This window comes from Mustelus asterias, chromosome 1, assembly GCF_964213995.1.
Source record: "Mustelus asterias chromosome 1, sMusAst1.hap1.1, whole genome shotgun sequence".
Classification (NCBI taxonomy): domain Eukaryota; kingdom Metazoa; phylum Chordata; class Chondrichthyes; order Carcharhiniformes; family Triakidae; genus Mustelus; species Mustelus asterias.
Genome location: NC_135801.1, coordinates 3,001,013 through 3,021,894, shown reverse-complemented (window position 1 = coordinate 3,021,894; position 20,882 = coordinate 3,001,013). Strand labels below are relative to the sequence as shown.

The 20,882-nt window shown below is 41.9% G+C and overlaps 1 protein-coding gene across 8 annotated transcripts in view; it reads left to right on the top strand.

The window, feature by feature from the left end:
- The window catches only part of uso1 (USO1 vesicle transport factor), a 78,273-nt gene that overhangs the window by 35,135 nt on the left and 22,256 nt on the right, over positions 1–20,882 (top strand). For 4 of the 8 annotated variants that reach the window (XM_078204211.1, XM_078204014.1, XM_078203779.1 and 1 more), the window contains 6 exons: positions 969–1,147; positions 2,968–3,108; positions 4,790–4,878; positions 6,170–6,324; positions 8,130–8,335; positions 14,341–14,361. In XM_078204211.1, coding sequence (XP_078060337.1) covers positions 969–1,147; positions 2,968–3,108; positions 4,790–4,878; positions 6,170–6,324; positions 8,130–8,335; positions 14,341–14,361 — 791 coding nt within the window. The remainder of the gene's footprint in view (positions 1–968; positions 1,148–2,967; positions 3,109–4,789; positions 4,879–6,169; positions 6,325–8,129; positions 8,336–14,340; positions 14,362–20,882) is intronic. The other 4 variants (XM_078204154.1, XM_078203893.1, XM_078204088.1 and 1 more) reach the window with 1 other exon arrangement.

Below are 20,882 nucleotides of genomic sequence, written 5' to 3'. Positions count from 1 at the left end.
GAAAGACTGTTTTGTGTGCTATGGAATAAAAAAAAAACGGATATGTAAAATAAGTGAAGCTCGTGGTTTTAATTTTCAAAAAAATCACTTCAAATCACTCATCACGAGACGAGGTGGCAAAGTGAATGGCTAAGATTTTACAAGACCTGTAAGTTGTCATTAGTAAATTGCGTCTGTCCCATTATAGGAAGAATAGTCAAAGTGCAGTGTAGATTGACTCGGATTTTACCAGAGGTAAGGGATTGCAGCAGAGAAATTTCAGAAGTTAGGAATTTTTTCACTAGGTTGACGGATGATCTGATAGAAACTTTTAAGATGGTGAAATGGTTATGACGTCATAAGTACTCATTGTAGATTATGATGGTGACAAGAGGGAACACATTTAAAATTAAAGGCAGAACTTAAGATAAAAGCATAATTTTGGTCAACAATGCTAGCACATTGTTAGTGACTTGTTCAATCTTTGCCACAATATAGTCATCTAAAGTGATTATTTGGCTGACAATCTATGAAGCATGAGTGTTCTTTATCTCGTCAGTGACATTTTATATTAAAAAAACACACTTGCTTGGTAATCATAATGGAAGCTGTTTGTTTCAGATTCTCGATTCCCACTCCCTAAAATGTGAACTTTGAAATGATCCCACTTTGAAATGGGTAAATCCTCTACACTGCTAATTCCAATAATCTACAGATACATTATTAAGACCTTCCAAGCACTTTTGACCATCTGGATTCCTCTCCTTTGGAAAAAATACATATCTGCTCAATAGTGCAATTAATTTTAGCCAATGCTGAATAATAGTTTGAGAAACTTCAGCCCCTTAATTTACCAAAGTACCCACTGAGGTTTTCTGACAAAAAAAATGCAAGTCCTATAGTTTGAGTTGAGTAAAATTTAGGGCACTTTATGACTTGATAAATTGCCATTTCTTAATAAATGTCTTGAACTGTTTTGTGTGTACCAGGCATTGTGGTTGAAGATTGTCTTTTACTGCTCCTTAACTTGATGAAGAACAATAGTTCCAATCAGAATTTTTTCAAGGAGGGTTCATACATTCAACGGATGAAACCTTGGTTTGAGGTTGCTGAAGACAATTCTGGCTGGTCTGCACAGAAAGTGACAAATCTTCACCTGATGCTGCAGGTAAATAAATAAAACTTCATCGAATACGGTACACAAGCATGACACAGCAAAGTACTGCCAAGTCAATTGCTTATTTTTCACTTGTAATTACTATTCTATCGTTGCTAAGTACAGCAGCTAATTTACCTCCGGCAAGATCTCAAACAGTGGTGACACAAACGTGTGGTTACTCTATCGAAAGATGACTGTTGACCAAGACATTGGTGAAAGCTCCTGGCTGTTTGGAAAATGCCATTCGATCCTTTAAAGCCAGCAGGGGGGTCTTGCTGTAACCACTGTATTGGAAGGCAGTATGTCCAACAATGCAGTCATCCTCCTCGTTCTCTGGCTATTGGATTGTCTCATTTAGCACTACCACTTTCTCGTAATCTGGGTCTTTGACCGCTTAATTCTTGTTTCTGTTATGTTGCTAGAGACTGAATTGTTCTGACTGATAACCCATCACTTTTACTATCTTGTCCACGGTGACAATGAAATCAGTTTCTAGTTTCATTATTTAATGTAATTGCACAGTGATAGCTCAGTTCATATGAGCTGTGTGACCCTTTCCATCAATGACTCTTCATGTTCCAAAATCTACCAAAAACGCCTAATTGTTGCAGGTTACAGTGATTCTTTTTCAAGAAAACAGCCACATTCAGGTCATTGCAAATCTATATTGATTTTACTTTTAACCATTGATGTTTAAACTACTCTTAACTGAAGTTATCCTTGGATAGTTCAAAATATGTTTGCCATAAAACCTTGTAAATTGGTGTAATGTTCCCATATTTTCATAAAATTGAGGACTTTGGTAAACCTTTGTGGAAATGACTCTGACTCTAAATCCAGATCAGCTTCCAAGTGTTCAGATAATGCAATGTCTTTCTAAATTTTAAAAAGAAAATATATTGTCCTGAGAGAAATGATTCTAACATAGTGACCAGATCACTTTTTGTGATGTTGACTTCAGATGGTGTTATAGAATCTTTTACATTGACCTAAGAGATGGGTGTTAATTTAACATCTCATCTGAAAAATGGTGCTTCCGCAAGTGCAGCCCTCCCTCAGTACTTCCCTGTAGTGTCCGCTTCAGTTTTTATGCTCAAATCCTGAAGTGAGGATTAAACTCACAACCTTACGACTCAGATGTTGAGTGCTACCAACGAGCCATGCCTGTCACCCATGCTACCCCCTAACCAAAATCACCTATCAAGATAAGGTCACCTTTCCTATACATCCAATGGACCCTAACTCACTCTGTCACCTACTTTCCGGTGGCATGAGCCCTCACAGAAAACTGCACTGTTTTAATATTGTGACAAGCTTCTCGAGACCACAGACTAGTGGAGGGTGGTGGTGGGAATGGAGTATCATGCTGGTATGTAAGGTTGCTCCTCTAGTGGTCGGAGTTGTATTACATTATAGTGTTCGATTAGGTGGAGTTTCTTGGCATCTAATCATGTACTTGACCTGGGAGTACTAGTCACTGGACTAGTGATCCAGGTTAATGTTCTCAGAGCATGGGTTCAAATCCCACCACAGCAGTTCAACCGATGTATTGGGCAATACGGTTCAGGAACAGATGATTTTGAACTTTATGCTTCTGTAAAGAGATGTCAGTCAGACTTTGAAAACTTGTTTGCATGGGAGAGTTGTTTAATTTTTATTTTGGGACACTGCTTGCAACTAAAGCTTCCAAATATATTCCCTGAGAGTTGCAAATGTGGTTGGCCTAAAGAGCAAATTCTGTGCACACAAGTTCCTGAACTGTTCTACTGTTCTATTCCTGGATTCTATCCGCAGAGGTGATTGAAATTTCTTGTGATATTTAACCCTAGCTGGTAAGAGTGCTGGTGTCTCCTGTGAATCCTCCGGGTGCCACAAGTAGTTGCCAGAAGTCAGCGTTCCAGTGTGGCTTGTTACAGCAGTTGTGCACCATCCTGATGGCAACTGGAGTTCCTGCTGACATTCTCACTGAGGTGAGTTACATATCATTTCACAGCATTCAGCTCCTCAGCTGCACACCGAGTCTCTTCCCAATTTACTAAGGCCACCAGGTCAACATATCATTGTGTTTCTCCCTCCTTACAATTGTGGTTCGGATAACCAGATGATGAAGGCTTGAACTGGAGCCTAGTCTTTATGTACTTGCAAATCTTTATTTACAAAGCAGCACTTTATATATTGTGCACCTCCAAACCATCACAGGCAGTATCGGTCTGCAACTAAAAGAGAAAATGCTGGAAAATCTCAGCAGGTCTGGCAGCATCTGTAAGGAGAGAAAAGAGCTGATGTTTCGAGTCCAGATGATGCTTTGTCAAAGCTATTGGTCTGCATCTATATGACCACAGATGAATCCCCAGTAAAGCCTACAATATAAATACAATTAAACTTCAATTAATTACAATTAACAGTTATTAGTACTTCCCCCCCCTAATAGCATCTGTCAGATTCACCTCAGCCGAGTTCAGCGTGGAAGTAAGTTCCACATTCACACCATTCTGGGTGAAGAACTTTCTCCTAAATTCTTCATTGGATTTGTTAGTGGCTCTCGGATATTTGTGAAATCTTAGTTCTGTTCTCCACATCAAGTTGTAACATTTTAATGTTGACCCGGCCAACCACCTTCATAGTTTCATGGACCCAGGGTCTCTGTCATGATGCAGAATGCTGTACAAATTAAATTAAAGTTTTAGTCTGGCAACATTCCTGAAAATTGCCAGGGTAGGAGCAGTTTAACAAGGGTTACTAGCGATGATGTTTATTTGTTGCATGAATGTAATACTGAAACGTTACCAAATGTGATTGAAGTTGTTTTTGTGTGTTGTGTGTGGAAAGTACTTTTTTGTTAGTGATAGAACTGCCAAATTGAAGTTGCTGTTAATAATTTTGAGCTAACTGCTATTGATGGAAGGTGCAACTTAAAAGTGATGATGTGTTCCTTGAAAATTCCCAAAGGAAATGCAGGAAGAGACCAGGATTCTATAACCAGGACTTGTTGAATTCCAGCCCCAGGCAACTTTATCGCACAGAAAATCAGTGTTCTATTTCTCTTCCCCTGAAGGTTTGAGAGAGATGGAAGCAGCTGGGATAATAATTTTCAACTTGTTTTTAGGAGAAAAATGTTGGATTTTCATGGGAAAAGAAGGTGCCCAATTTTAAAGCGGGAGCAGACTGTCTGAATTCAGACCAGGCGGATGGGAACATTACAAAAGAGCAGGAGTATATCATCCTGCACACTGAACCACCTCCTCCATAAGGGATATCCTCTGGCTGCAAGAAATGATTTTTGGGAAGTCCCATTTGCTGTGGCGTCAGCCCCCACAGAATGCTGCCACGGTTTAGTATTGTGGTTAGCTTCCTTCTCGAGACCACAATTTGTGGGGGTTGGTTGGGAATGGAGAATCATGTAATGCTGAATTGCTTTATAGGGTTCGAGTAGGTGGAGCTTCTTGGCATCTTATGGCGTACTTGGCCTGGATGTATCTCGTATTGGGACTGTGTTTGGAATAAAAAATGTTCTTTTACTCATCACTGACATACATCACTTGGATCACAAAGTACATTTGCAAAGTACGTTTAACAGCCTGGTTGTAGTGTAGAGTGTGCTTAGCGTACTTGTGATATTTGATTTTTGATTTGACTTTTGTGTTTTTATAGACCATTAACACAGTATCAGAAGTCATCAGAGGCTCCCAGGTAAACCAGGATTATTTTGCTTCTGTGAATGCACCTTCCAATCCACCAAGGTAAGCACCCAGACTCGCCACGTTAACTCTGTTCTCTCTCTACAGATGCTGTCAGACCTACTGAGATTTTCCATCATTTTCTTTTTTTGCCTCGCAAGCTTAGTTTTACTGTGAGCTGATCTGCTGAAGTGTTTGAAGTAACAGTAACTGTCAGTTGAATTATACAAAGACATTGTCTTTGAAAGCCTGTGAAATGATTGCAATTTAGAGTTCATGTTGCATCATTTTATGGACAGCGCAGTGGTTAATACCGTGCCTCACAGCGCCAGGAGCCCAGGTTCAATTCCGGCCTTGGGTGACTGTGTGCAGTTTGCACATTCTTCCCCCTGTCTGTGCAGGTTTCCTCCAGGTGCTCCGGTTTTCTCCCACAGTCGGAAGATGTGCAAGTTAGATCGTTTAGCCATGATAAATTGACCCTTAGTGTCCAAATGTGCAAAGTTGTGTAGGTTAGCTGGATTAGACATGGGGTAGGATGGGGTGGTGTGCCTGGGTAAGGTACTTGGCAGAGAGTTGGTACCAAGTCGATGCGCCAAATGGCGGCCTCCTGCACTGTAGGGATTCGATGATTTTATCTATTTGCACATTGAACCTTCCTTCCTATAAGTTTTTCATTATTAATGAATGCAGTACAACTTATTTTTCTGCATTGTGACTGAAAGGTTAGTCAACTCGGGTCTTATGTGCATTTTATTGATTTTATGACATGCTAATGCCACCATTCTAGATGTACAGTATATTAAATGAATTCAGATTGGATTGGTTTTGTAAGTTAATAATAGTCTCATGGTCTTCTGTTACATAAAGTAGAAGATGCTTTGAAGTTTGAAGAACATGTTAATGAGTAATACTGACTTACTGCAGAATACATTTTGTTCTACAAGTGGCAGTGTGATGGAATCCATAACAATCTTAACTGTTTGTATGACAGAATTTGAATATTGTCTTGATGAGTGCAGGATGAAAAACTTTGGCAACATTTGTCTCTTTTCAGCAAAATAATGATTTACGTTAATTGCTGTATTGTGCGCATTTGAAATCGAAAATATAAGTTCTGGATGTCCCTTGAACTTTTGCGAGAAATGTCCTGACTGTATCTCACGAAGGGAAGAAAAGCAACAATGAGATCTCAGAGAAGCAATGTACAACTAGAGCAGCTTTCTGCACTAGGTGCAGTTTGTTACATCCCAACTACACTGTCTGGCAAATGTCAACCTATATTTGATGTTTTAAAAGTTGCATTCTTAGAATCTCTTTTTCTGAAGTTTATACAATAATTCCTTCTCCAACACAGACCTGCAATCGTAGTGCTTCTGATGTCCATGGTGAATGAAAGGCAGCCATTTGTCCTGCGCTGCGCTGTGTTGTACTGTTTCCAGTGCTTCTTGTACAAAAATCAGAAAGGACAAGCGGAGATTGTTACCACACTTCTGCCAGCAACTATTGATGGTAAGTTTTCTTGCTCGGACAATTTCCAGGATACGTCGATAGCTGAGAAACTTTTGCGTAGGTTGTGATACACACATCCGTGAAGTGACAGGACATCAGGGAGGGGATGGCCTAGTGGTATTATCACAAGACTAATAATCCAGAACTTCAGCTAATGTTCTGGGGACCCAGGTTCGAATCCCGCCACAGCAGATGGTGGAATTTGAATTCAATAAAAAATATCTGGAATTAAGAATCTACCGATGACCATGAAACCATTGTCGATTGTCAGAAAAACCCATCTGATTTCCTTCCCTTGGGGAAGGAAATCTGCCGTCCTTACCCGGTCTGGCCTACATGTGACTCCAGAGCCACAGCAATCATAGAAATCATAGAAACCCTACAGTGCAGAAGGAGGCCATTCGGCCCATCGAGTCTGCACCGACCACAATCCCACCCAGGCCCTACCCCCACATATTTACCCACTAATCCCTCTAACCTACGCATCCCAGGACACTAAGGGGCAATTTTTTTTTTTAACCTGGCCAATCAACCTAACCCGCACATCTTTGGACTGTGGGAGGAAACCGGAGCACCCGGAGTAAACCCACGCAGACACGAGGAGAATGTGCAAACTCCACACAGACAGTGACCCGAGCCGGGAATCGAACCCGGGACCCTGGAGCTGTGAAGCAGCAGTGCTAACCACTGCGCTACCGTGCTGCCCTCCAAGGGCAACTAGGGATGGGCAATAAATGCTGGCCAGCCAGCGACGCTCATGTCAATTTAAAAAAAAAACAAGTTGCCAAAACCTTCCTTTGGGGGGAAAAAAAGGATAAGGAGTTTTAAAGGTGCATCAAATAAAAATCAGAGGATGCTAAGCAGCTATGTTGGATCATTGTATCCAATTTTGAGTATCCCTTTAGGGAGTATATCAGGGCCATAGGAAGGTTTTAGAAGAGATTCAGCTTGATGGTGACCGGAATGAGAGCATTCAGTTATGAGGAGACCAGAAGAACTGGGCCTCTTCTGTTCATTGCAGTGCTAATGTAAGCCTAGTTGTGACACGAATAAAAATAAGCTTATAAAAACACCAAAGTTCACAGGACATTCTTTCGAAGTGTTCAGAATTATATGGGACCCTGCTGCGGCACATGGGCAAAAAAATTATTTCCACCATTTGAGAGCTACAGTTTGAAATGAACATTGAAAGAGAAAAGTCCAACAGAAATTTTATTATGTAGCAATAATCGAGATGCTCTGCCAGCAACAGTTACAGAAACAGATTTGGAGGAACCGGATGAATATTTTTAAAAGATAAACCCTGAAGCGAAAAGACCAGAGTGGGCCAAATAACACTCTCCCGTGCTGTAACAAAATCATTCTTAGAATAACAACACAGAGAAGTTAATTCAACCCATTGTGCTGATACTGGCTGATCAGTTTGAGCCTTCTACTCTAATCCCATGACTCTACGTTTGCCTTGAATCCATCCAAATTTATTTTCAAATACATAACCAGTCTTTTTGAATGTTACAGTCATTACCTTAATAAAAACAACACTGAGTGTTTACTTACACTGAGGTTCAGCTGAAAGTTTGAAAATTGTTATTTGTGCATCCTGCATATATAACAGAATTCACAACAAATCTTTGGTCTCCGTGGGATTGTGCTTTTTGGGATGTTTTGTCATAAATAAGAATTGTTTGCCAAAATTATTGCCCTTCAAGAATAATAATGTTTCATTTTTATTTGTGTCTCATCCCAGTTCATGATGATTTATACATTGTTCAAATCTAACGAGTCTTTTTGCTTTCTTTGTTCAGCCAATTCCATCTCAGCTGGCCAGCTGCTGTGTGGGGGCCTCTTCTCCACAGATTCACTCTCTAACTGGTGTGCTGCTGTGGCCCTGGCACATGCCTTGCAGGATAACTCCCTCCAGAAGGAACAGCTGCTCAGGGTACAGCTGGCAACCAGCCTTGGTAATCCTCCAGTCTCTCTGCTCCAGCAATGTACCAACATCCTGTCTCAGGTACGAGGTTGTGGACATTACTAACTATAAGCTGAATTCTGGGCTCCTGAGCTGTAGTCCAGGTTAATGTTCTGAGTTTCCGATATCAATGTTCACCATTTTAGGAAATCGCAGAGTCAGCGTAGAGCGGTGTGTTGGCGCTGCACCGTGTTTAATTCCACCCTGCCGATTAATTTTGATTTTGGTGCAAATTTCTGCTCTCTCAAGTTTTTCCAGAGTCAAATCATTTCTCCACCTTTCCAAAATCGACCAGGAAAGAGGGAGGCACGTGCCCATTGGATTAAGCTGAAGAAATTATAAAGCGATGACATTTTTAAATGGGCGATGCTTGAGAGAGGAGTGAAGTCACTGGCTTGTGGAGGATGTTGTTCATAAGTTCATAAGTTGTTCATAAGTTTCCTCCAGGTGCTCCGGTTTCCTCCCACAGTCCAAAGATGTGCGGGTTAGGTTGATTGGCCAGGTTAAACAAAAAATTGCCCCTTAGAATCCTGAGATGCGTAGGTTAGAGGGCTTAGCGGGTAAATATGTGGGGGGAGGGCCTGGGTGGGATTGTGGTCGGTGCAGACTCGATGGGCCGAATGGCCGCATTCTGCACTGTAGGGTTTCTATGATTTCTATTCTTTCTATAAGTCACCTTCATTCCAGACTCCACTGGTTATAAAGAACAAAGAAAATTACAGCACAGGAACAGGCCCTTCGACCCTCCAAGCCTGCACTGACCATGCTACCCGACTGAACTAAAACCCCCTAACCTTCCGGGGACCATATCCCTCTATTCCCATCCTGTTCATGTACTTGTCAAGATGCCCCTTAAAAGTCACTATCGTATCTGCTACCACTACCTCCCCCTGCAGCGAGTTCCAGGCACCCACCACTCTGTGTAAAACATCTGCCTCGTACATCTCCTTTAAACCTTGTCCCTCGCACCTTAAACCTATGCCCCCGAGTAATTGACTCTTCCACCCTGGGAAAAAGCTTCTGCCTATCCATTCTGTCCATGCCCCTCATAATCTTGTAGACTTCTATCAGGTCGCCCCTCAACCTCCGTCGTTCCAGTGAGAACAAACCAAGTTTCTCCAACCTCTCCTCATGGCTAATACCCTCCAGACCAGGCAACATCCTGGTAAATCTTTTCTGTACCCTAGATTTCCATTTGTTTCATTGCTAGCTCACTTGAACCATCATTGTTCAGAGGGCAGGGCTGGAGATCAGCCTCTCTTTGACATTTTTAAGAGTTAAAATTACTGTTTTCGTATTGCTATAAAATTCCCCAGCTGTTGAAAATGTGAGAGTGTTTGATGTGGCTGGTGCGTGGGTTTGTGAGGATATAAATGGGGGGGTGTCCATCACAGTAATGTTACTCTACACTGGTGCTGTTTGGCACCACTGAGTGTAAACTGACAACTTGCACAACCATTAAGGCCACAGAGATTGTTTCTGTTGGAGCAGAGGCTCCAACTTTTCAAAGGTTCAAATTTTTATACTGAAAATGTCTAATGTCCCTCAAGAGTGAGTGTGCTGGCACGTTATCCTTTCACTAGTGGGGTCAGAATTCAGCACAAGACCTGAGTAGTGAGTAATACTGTTAGCTCCATATACTTAACCTACACACAACACCCATTCTAATCTAACCTATCTATGAGTAGTGCTAAAGGATGGCTCCCCTTAATATATTTTATATGGTTTCTTTAAATGCTGTGTTCCTGGAATGAAGTTTAAGTTTCTGTAGTTTTTCTTCAGCCCCCATTCCTTTTAAGATAGTTGACCTTATTTTAAGGGCAGCAGTTAATTGTAGTTGACATCTATGATTAACCTGTTAAATCTTCTCAGATTTTTGTTAAAGTCATTAATGATGAATGTTGAGGTTAAAAAGCTGTGATGCATTTTATTGGGAGTCCTAAAGTACCGGTGGGAGAAAGGACTATAAGGTTATGCTGCGAAGGGTACATGACACAGGTTGGGAGAAAGCTCATGAAGCACAGAACATCAGCATGAAGCAGTTGGGCTGAATGGCCTGTCGCTGCGCTGTAACATTATGTAAGCTACACAAAATGCACTTTACCAATAAATCTCAGTGGGAATACCGGAGTTTGTATTACGCTTCCAGGTACTCGATCCATTTCCAGAAGGGTAAAAGTAACTGGTCTATAAATGGAAACTGTGTAATCTTGGTGTTTATAACGCAATTTATATCCAAAGACTACTGACATCAAGGTTTCCCTCTTTTCTGAGAAACCATCCTCTTGTGTATTCATGATGGAAAACAGTGTTTGGTTTGTGAAATGGCAATTTCTGGATGCCTGTAATGTATATTTGAGGTGAGTAAGATTTGGAGTTATTGTTTGTGGTATTTGTGTCGGTAACAATTATATTTGAGGCATAAAATAAATAAGAAAGGGGCATTGCATTGTTCTGTTCAGGACTTGGACAAGATAATTTTATTGCCAGTTTAAGTTGCAGGGTAATAAAGAAGGAAGCATAAATCACCATTTCCTCCATTAAATAATCATTTATTCTGCAGTTAAAAGCAATTTATAAACAATATCACCGGCCCATCCAGTAAAATTATTTCCGAAATACTCTTTATATTGCTTGTTATCTGTGAAGCTGACCGTATAGGCGCTTGGTTTATTTAACTGGATAAGGTTTAGTTTGTCTGTCAATATTCAAGTGACTAGCATCAAGGTGAAATGTTCCTGGAAGTCCTTGAGTGAGAGATGGATCTGGGAGTCCGGAGATGTTAGTAAGTGAGAAGAAACATCGGGGAATTAAAATATATCGGCTGAGTGAAAAAGGAAAGAAGGAACTCCCATCAATCAGTTGAAGGTGAGGGTGGAACAGGGAGACAAGAGGAAAATCAGCTCCAAACTGCCACCCACTGGCCACATTCTGAATTGTATTGTAGTAGAGAGATCAGCAAATGGATTAGGATCGATGGACATCGGTCCATAATGTCAAAGGCTAATGCAGAAATATGAATAAAAAAGTGACAAGACAGCAGGGGCTTTGGAAGTGTATTTCTGCCATAATCCTAACTGCTGAATCTTAGTCAAAGTGTAGACATCCCTCTATCCCAATCCATCCACATTTATTTAGTTTGCCCCTGGGCTGATTCTAATTGCTGTAATCTGCCGGCAATTTTATTTTGTCTTGAGCTGCAGGTGACTGGTTAAACTTAACACAAACTTAACACAAACGTAAAACACATGAACAACTCCTGGTAAACTTAGACCGTTTAATACATTTAAAGACTTTTTTTTATACAGTTGAGGTACTTTGTACCTCCTACCAGTCTAATGTGCTTTTGTGACGGGCAAAGCGTTGCTGCAGAAGATTAAGGTACTCAGAGTTGGGGGTAAAGTGTTAGCGTGGATTGAGGATTGGCTATCCAACAGGAAGCAGAGAGTTGGAATAAATGGGTGCTTTTCTGGTTGGCAGTTGGTGACTAGTGGCGTGCCGCAGTGGTTGGTGCTGGGGCCTCAACTCTTTACCATATACATAGACGATCTGGAGGAGGGGACCGAGTGTAGGGTAACAAAGTTTGCGGATGACACAAAGATGAGTGGGAAAGCGAATTGCGTGGAGGACACAGAGTCTGCAGAGAGATTTGGATAGGCTAAGTGAGTGGGTGAGGATCTGGCAGATGGAGTATAACGTTGACAAGTGTAAGGTTATCCGCTTTGGAAGGAATAATAGTAAAATGGACTATTATTTAAATGGTGAAAAATTACAACATGCTACTGTGCAGAGGGACCTGGGGGTCCTTGTGCATGAATCACAAAAACTCAGTTTGCAGGTGCAGCAGGTGATCAAGAAGGCGAATGAAATGTTGGCCTTTATCGCGAAGGGGATGGAGTATAAAAGCAGAGGTCTTGCTGCAATTGTACAAGGTACTGGTGAGGCCGCAACTGGAGTACTGTGTGCAATTTTGGTCCCCTTATTTGCGGAAGGATATATTGGCCTTGGAGGGAGTACAGAGAAGGTTCACCCGATTGATATCGGAGATGAGGGGGTTAGCTTATGAGGAGAGATTGAGTAGATTGGGCCTGTACTCGTTGGAGTTTAGAAGGCTGAGGGGAGATCTTATAGAGACATACAAGATAATGAAGGGGCTCGACAGGATAGAGGCAGAGAGATTCTTTCCACTTAGAAAGGAAACAAGGACGAGAGGACACAGCCTCAAAATAAGGGGGAGTCAGTTTAGAACAAAGTTGAGGAGGAACTTCTCTCAGAGGGTAGTGAATCTCTGGAATTCTCTGCCCATTGAAGCAGTGGAGGCTACCTCGTTAAATATGTTTAAGTCACAGGTAGATAGATTTCTGATCAATAAGGGAATTAAGGGTTATGGGGAACGGGCGGGTAAGTGGAACTAAACCACTATCAGATCAGCCATGATCTTATTGAATGGCGGGGCAGGCTCGAGGGGCTAGATGGCCTACTCCTGCTCATATTTCGTTCTTAAAGCAATTTTACTCGGTGTGTTTCAGTTTTCCCCACTCAGAAACTAGTTATGCTGTCTCCAATCCGTTAATTCACCTGTCTGTAACTAGCCCCAAGTTCTGATTTGCAGCCTCTCCTATAATTCACTCCAGCGTTCTATTTTGAGAGCAATGAACCTTACAGTAGCATTCAGCTACGTAATTTTAATCCCCTTCCCCCAAAGCCAGTGGATTTGGTTTTGTGTGGTAGTTAACAATGCTAAACTTGAATCCAATCTGCCTTTAACAATTTTAATGGGGGAGGGAGGACAGACAACTAATGAAGACAGGTCAGTAGCTGGAATGTTTTAATGAGCCTGTCCACTGGTTCTATTTTTAACCGCAGCCAGCCAGGTTTCCCTGCCTCCTTAGCCCCGCCAGATCGGACTCTCCCTATCATCATTTCAACTCTGTGATCAGTCCCTGCTAACCTCCACTATCCAACAGATCCTACAGTTTTGCATTTCGACTGTCAGTTATAGCAGAGATCGCTTTTCCTGGTAGCCACCAATGTGATTGTAAAAGAAAAACTAACAATCTCAGGAATTATCGTCACTTGAATTGTAGCGATTGTTGCAATGTCGAAAATTGCAGCAGCCAATTTGTACACAGCAAGCTCCCACAAACAGCAATGTAACAATGACCAGATCGTCTGATTTGATGGCGTTTGAGGTTTAGTGTGTCCTTGAAAACGCACCAAGTCAGTTCGTTCGCACACGTACAAAAGTGCCAATTCCTGTACCCACTGAGGTTATTCATGAAGGCTGTCCTTCTCAACCTTATCCCTCGTCTGAGGTGTGGTGATCCTCGTATTAAATCAGCACCACTCAGCTCTCCCTCAAAGAGCAGCCTATGGATCACCTGATGACTTTACCTTCCCATCAGACTCACCCCATCTGCACTCCGTGCAACTGTCAGTTCTATGCAATCCAAGATTTTGCGTTGGTGCAGTACAGGCAACTGTCCAGTGCTTTCGTTCATCAGTAGAGCTATTAGCTTCTATACATAGTTTTACCATGCTAATATTGTAAGCTTGTCCCCAATGGCAGTCCAAAGGTGTTGGAGGTAACAATTGGCCCTCAGAAGTTTTACAGTTGCTGCCAAGTGTGCAGGTGTTAGCTGATATAAGCTGAAAGGCAACAGGCACTTTCTGTGGAAACTGGCCAGTAAAATACAAGTAGAATGAAAACAGAAAATGCTGAAGACGCTCAGCAGGTCAGGCAGCTTCTGTAGAGAGAGAAAGAGTCAATTCCATCAGAAGAATTCTGAAAGCTGAAGCATTTGGGAAATACTCTGGGGTCAGGTGACATGTTTGGAAAAGCGGAAAGTAACTGATCAGTGTTTGATGGGAAATTTGAGCAGGAGGCCATTTGGCTTTTCAAGCCCCGTTCTACAACATTCAGCAATAAAAAGAGATTTTGGCCTCCAGCGTCTTGGAAGTATTAGGTGCAACATGAGAAAAAGTCTTTGATTAACATTATTATTTTAAGTCTCTCTTTATATTCATTTTTGCTGTATGATTTACAGGGAGATAAGATCAACAGACGGGTAAGTTATTTGGCACAGAGACCATTTGCTTGTTGCAGCAGGGTTCTTTTCTCTTGCCTTGAATTGAGCTATATTCTCTAACTGCATTGAGTGATTGAAGCACTGTCCTGGGTTTCTGTGTTTTATGTTTAGGTTGTTTGGGCTCTATGTAACCTGGGAGTTTACACTGAATTTCTTTGTGTACTTACGAGCTAGCAAGATTGTAAGAAAGAGGACTTATGTTCTCACTGATCTCCCTTTCCTCAAGGGGGCAGTGTGCAATAAGAAATGAGGGTTTTTCCCCAATGTCAAAAGGGTTATTGGATGATGGATCACAGGGCTGTGCAGGAAAGTGTGCAGTCTGGGCTAAATTGGACACACCTTACAAAGGCATGACATGCCAAATCACCCTCTTCTGCTGCACGGCCCGATCCTGTGGGCCATGGATATTACCTTTCTCCCACCAACCCTCACCCCCTGCCTCCTGCGTACCAGACATGTATCTAAGCCTCATTTATCCTTATGCTCCTGTACAGCTAGACAAAATCAACACCATTGCCCACATACTGTATCTAAACGTGCAACAGCCCTGTGTATCATGCACTTGCATTCAGACTAAACCATACGGTGATTTAATAATGGCAACTTAACACTAACATGATGTAGATTTTTGGTGTTAGTCTTTCCTCTTGTTTGTGCTGCTTGTTCACTCAAGGTGCCTATTTGCAATCTAAATGTAACCACGTCACTTATTACTAAACTCCGGTCTTTTGCTTTTTTCCAATTCCCAGCACAGACTGGCCACCATCGGGTGCACACTGGGCAGATTCACTCAGTGGCTGTTGTGGGGAATGAAAGTGGGTTGCACTGTCCTTGAGGTTAATGCATGTTAGAGTAGTTGACAGGAACAATTCTCTGCGACCCATCATATAATTGACATGCAGGTGCTTGATACAAATATGTAGCACAAAAAAAACTTGGAAAATATTGCATTCCTGCAGCACTAACATCCCACTCAAGGCCATTTTTGCAGATTTTTAAGGCTAATTTATTTCCTTGTTCCCTGTGGCTGGGCATGCAATTGTATTGGCAAAATCATAGCTAATTTCAGTGCAGCATTTTGAGGAGTCTGTGTCTTGCTGTGAACAGATCTTTGGTGGCTGAATGTCAGTTGGGTATGTGCTTGTGCTACAACCTTCTCTCCTGGGGAGTGGGTGGTTGGCAGATTTGTCGCTGCTTGTAGTTGGCATTGATGGTTACCTGACTTGCGAAACATTGCTGCTTCAAATTGGTGAACGCCAGTTTTAAGATATTCAGCTACTGCCCTGCTTGGATATTCACGCCTCTGGGAATGAATGGTCGTGCTGCTTCAGTCCTCTCCTGTGATGTATTCGACTTTTAAAAATTGCAGGAAAATATGAAAGAAGTTATTGATTTTAAGATTGGTGTGTTAGACAACTAAACTTGGAATGTCAGTAACACTGCGGGAAAATCTGGACCATGAAATTTGGGTTTAATTGTCAAAAAGAGAAATCTGTTCTACTATACAAAGTATAATTCTACACACCTCTCTTTGTAACTAGTTCAGACATTTCCAAGTACTTGAATACTCAATTGCAGAGCATTAATTTGTATGCTCAGTGTACTTTCGTATACAGTCTGCATATCATTCAAAGTAGCCTAATTCAAATGGTCTGATCTAGTCTGTTTCTCTAAAAATTCCTAATTTCCTGTATTGTTCACATGGCTGAATTCAAATCATTGAATAACTCCAAATTGCTTTTGTACAGAAAATAACTTTCAATCCTCGGGATTAGACTGCACAAGCCTGAGTTTATTAGAGAATCAATTTCCCTATTTCAGAGTCTTGACACTTAAAATATTTTGGTCTGATATTAATTCTGTTGTTTGGGTGAAGGGAAACAAATGGCTTGACTCAGGACCAAGATGCTGCTGTTTGCTGGCAAAATGGAATTTTTATCCTGCGAGAATTAAATTCACAGCCATGTCTAGACACGTTTATCAGTGCTGTTATATAACCATGCCATCATTTCTCTTGTATCAACAGATGTGGGGTAAACACATTCACTCTGAGTGCGCATAGAGAAAATGGGCAAGGCTTAGTGAGGGGGAAAAAACATTGCTCCAGAAAATGTTTGTTTTCAGGTTGCCTCATGTTTCACCATTAGAATATTTCAGTTTAACTTGTGCCAAATTCGGGGAGGCATTATCAGTTGCGTCATATTTAAATATTTATAAGAAACTCAATATATGTGATAATCTATCACCACCTGGTTCTGAGATTTCTTAAGAAGGTTTTCTCTGTCCCGGGAGCTGATGGTCAGCTTTGTGGTGACATGTAAAGTGTGCACCGTTGAACATTGTGGTTTCATACAAAATAACCGCTGCAAACATTGTGCAATTTAATGTTAGAGTTGACAATTACATAAAATAAAGAGTCTTCCTTTTAAGATAGAGACGAGGATTTTTTCCCCTGAGGGTTGTTCGTCTGTGAATTCTCTTTCCCAGAAAGCAGTAGAGGCTGGGTGATTGAATTTATTCAAGGCTGAGTTCGTCAGATTATTACAAAGAAAAGTACAGCACAGAGACAGGCCCATCAGCCCTCCAAGCCCATGCCAATCATGATGCTGCAACGAAACTAAAAAAAACCTTCTGCCCTTACTCGGTCCGTATCCCTCTATTCCCTCCCTATTCATGGACCCATCCAGATGCCTCTTAAATGTTGCTAACATTCCTGCTTCCACCACCTCCTCTGGCAGTGCGTTCCAGACACCCACCACTCTCTGCTTGAAAAACTTCCCCCTCACATCTCCCTTAAACTTTCCCCCTCTCACCTTGAACCTGTGCCCACTTGTAACTGACACTTCCACCCTGGGAAAAAGCTTCTGGCTATCCACCCCTCTCAATTTTGTAGACCTCGATCAGGTCTCCCCCTCAGCCTCTGTCTTTCTAGTGAAAACAATCCTAGTTTATTCAATCTCTCCCCATAGCCAACGCCCTCGAGACCCGGCAACATCCTGGTGAACCTTCTTTGCACTCTCTCCAAAGCTTCCATGTCCTTCTGGTCGTGTGGTGACCAGAACTGCACGCAATACTCCAAATGCAGCCTAACCAAGGTTTTGTATCGCTGCAACATGATTTGCCAACTCTTGTACTCAATGCCCCGGCTGATGAAGGCAAGCATGCCGTACGCTTTCTTAATCACCTTGTCCACCTGTGCTGCCACTTTTAGGGAACTGTGGACCTGCACGCCCGATCCCTCTATATGTTAATGTTCCTGAGGGTTCTGCCTTAGTGTAATTTACACCTAAATTTGATCCTCCAAAATGCATCATCTCGCATTTGTCCGGGTTAAACTCCATCTGCCATTTCTGTGCCCAAGTCTCCAATCTATCTCTATCCTGTTGTATCCTCTGACAATCCCGGCACTATCAGCAACTCCACCAATCTTCATGTCATCTGCAAACTTACTAATCAGACCACCCACATTTTCCTCCAGATCATTTTATATATATACTACAAACAACAGAGGTCCCGGCACTGATCCCTGCGGAACACCACTAGCTACAGATCTCCATTCTGAAAAACACACTTCCATCGCTACACTCTGTGTTCTATAACCTAGGCACAGTAAGAAGTCTCACAACACCAGGTTAAAGTCCAACAGGTTTATTTGGTAGCAAATACCATAAGCTTTCAGAGCAATGCTCCTTCGTCAGACAACCTAGACAGTTCTGCATCCATCTAACCAGCCGCACCCATGTGATTTTAATTTTTGTACCAGTCTGCCATGTGAGACCTTGTCAAATGCCTTACTAAAGTCCATATAAACGACATTATTGATAGACAACTCAACTGAGGGTTATGGGGTCAGATGCAAAGTAGAGTTGAGACCACAACCAGATTGGCCATGATCTGATCAAACACCCGGCTAGGCACGTTACAGCCTTCCAGTCTCAACATCAAATTCAACAACTTCAGATGATTAGCTCTACCCCACCTCATCCCCTTTGTTTTCATTTTATTTAATTTTTAACTGTTCTCTACCTTTTATTTCTTGTATTGTTTTTCTTTATTTTTCTTCCCCCCACTCTTTTCCCCTATTTTATCCCCCCGTTTCTTATTTTTCTCCCTTTTGCTTCCCCTTTCCCCAATTTTCTGTTATCTTACCTCCCTCCCACCCATCTCTCCCTCCCCCCACATCTTCATCTGTTGCAGTTTACCCTCTGATTCCAGCTTCTCTGCCGTTTGGCCATTCACACCTACTCTCTCCATGGGCTGCCATTAGCACCTCTTAGTCTTTCCCCTTGTTTTTGTGGCTATGATTCATCTTTCATTCCCTCACCCTACACTATAAATATCTCCCACTTTCTGTGTCTTTTAGCTTTGTCAAAGGGTCATCTGGACTTGAAACGTCAGCTCTTTTCTCTTCTTACAGATGCTGCCAGATCTGCTGAGATTTTCCAGCATTTTCTCATTTGGTTTCAGATTCCAGCATCCGTAGTAATTTGCTTTTAAACAGCAGTCTTGTAGGCCCAATCCTGCTCCTGGGTCATATGTTCCTATAAGTGTCAATTGACTAATTCAAGGTCTTGTAACCTGTTCTTGGACTCTCTGAATTTTATGACGGGCTCTCAATTTTGGAACTGCAGCAATTTAAGTCGTAAAGCATTAGAATGAACTTTCCTCATCAAAAGAACAGAAACAGGAATGAAAAAAAAATGTTTGAAAGATAGAGGCTGGGGCTCTTTTCTTTGTAAGAAGTCTCACAACACCGGGTTAAAGTCCAACAGGTTCATTTGGTGGCAGAGGCCAACAGCTTTCGGAGCGCTGCTCCTTCATCAGGTAAGTGGGAGTTCTGTTCACAAACAGGGCATATAAAGATAGCAAAATCTCACGAACTGTCCTGGCTGGAGACAATACACATCTTTTTAACCTGTGCTTAACCCTCTCTCCACTCACATTGTCTGTACCTTTCAGACTTGATTACCTGTAAAGACTCGCATTCTAACCATTATTTCATGAATTGAGTTTGTGTCTTTATATGCCCTGTTTGTGAACAGAACTCCCACTCACCTGATGAAGGAGCAGCGTTCCGAAAGCTTGTGGCTTGTGTTACCAAATAAACCTGTTGGACTTTAACCTGGTGTTGTGAGACTTCTTACTGTGTTTACCCCAATCCAACACCGGCATCTCCACATCATGGCTCTTTTCTTTAAGATGGAGCAAACTGAGGGGTAGCCTGATAGATGTCTTTAAGATCTTGAAAATGTTTGATGGGGCCGATCAAAAATACATATTTGTGCTTGTGGGGGTGTCAAAAACCAAAGGTTCTAAATATAAGATGGTCAAAAGGGAATTCAGGGAAAACTTCTTTACCCAGGGGGTGGTGAGAATGTGGAACTCACTACACAGTGAGTGGGTTGAGGTGATTAATATAGATCCATTTCAGGGCAAGTTGGACAAAGGATTAGAAGGGTATGTTGGTGGGGATTGATAAACTATGATGGGAGGAAGCTCGTGTAGCATCACCAGCATGGACCAGTTGGGCTGCGTGCCCTGCTTGTGTTCAATCAACTTTACTCTATTGATGATATCATCATGCAGTGGGATTCTCATCAATTCCAGCACTTATTGCTACTTGGATCATCCTTTTGTAACAGTTTTGTGCTGCACAACTGAATCTTTCATCTCAACAATGACGTAGTTATATAGCGTCTCTAATATATATAGCAAGATGTCCAAGGTGCTTGAGTAACAGTAATTTCCATTTAAGTAACCCTTTCAATGCTGTGGTGTAAATAAGATGGCTTGGTGGAACAAGACCTGTATGAGAACACTTGCCTCAGCAATTGTAAACACTTTCAATCCACTGGCTGGGTGTAAGACAGGTGTTGGTGTCCAAAGCCCTTCCCCTCTTATATGAACATGGTCGAGAAAGGAGAGAAAAACTCATTAAATGCACCAGAAGATTAGAATAGTCCGAAGCAGAAATAGAAATTATTTTGTTTACCAAGCAAGTGGATCCACTGATATTCCAATGATTAGATTGGGTTATTAGTCTGTTATTGTGTAAAGGTAACCTGCTTATAACTGGTGTTTTGTATGTTCACATGCTATTTGTATGTGGTGTGCCTTTACTCTTTCTCAGTCCACGTGTACGAGCAGAAAAACGCAATTTTCTGATTGTCAAAAAGTTGTGGTAAGAAGTCTCACAACACCAGGTTAAAGTCCAACAGGTTTATTTGGTAGCAAATACCATAAGCTTTCGGAGCACTGCTCCTTTGTCAGATGGAGTTCCACTCCATCTGACGAAGGAGCAGTGCTCCGAAAGCTTATGGTATTTGCTAACAAATAAACCTGTTGGACTTTAACCTGGTGTTGTGAGACTTCTTACTGTGTTCACCCCAGTCCAACGCCGGCATCTCCACATCAAAAGTTGTGGTTACAGCCCTGGGTTACACTATTGTCCAGTTAGATACTGGGCAAATGGGTACAACCCTGTGTGCAAGACCATGAGA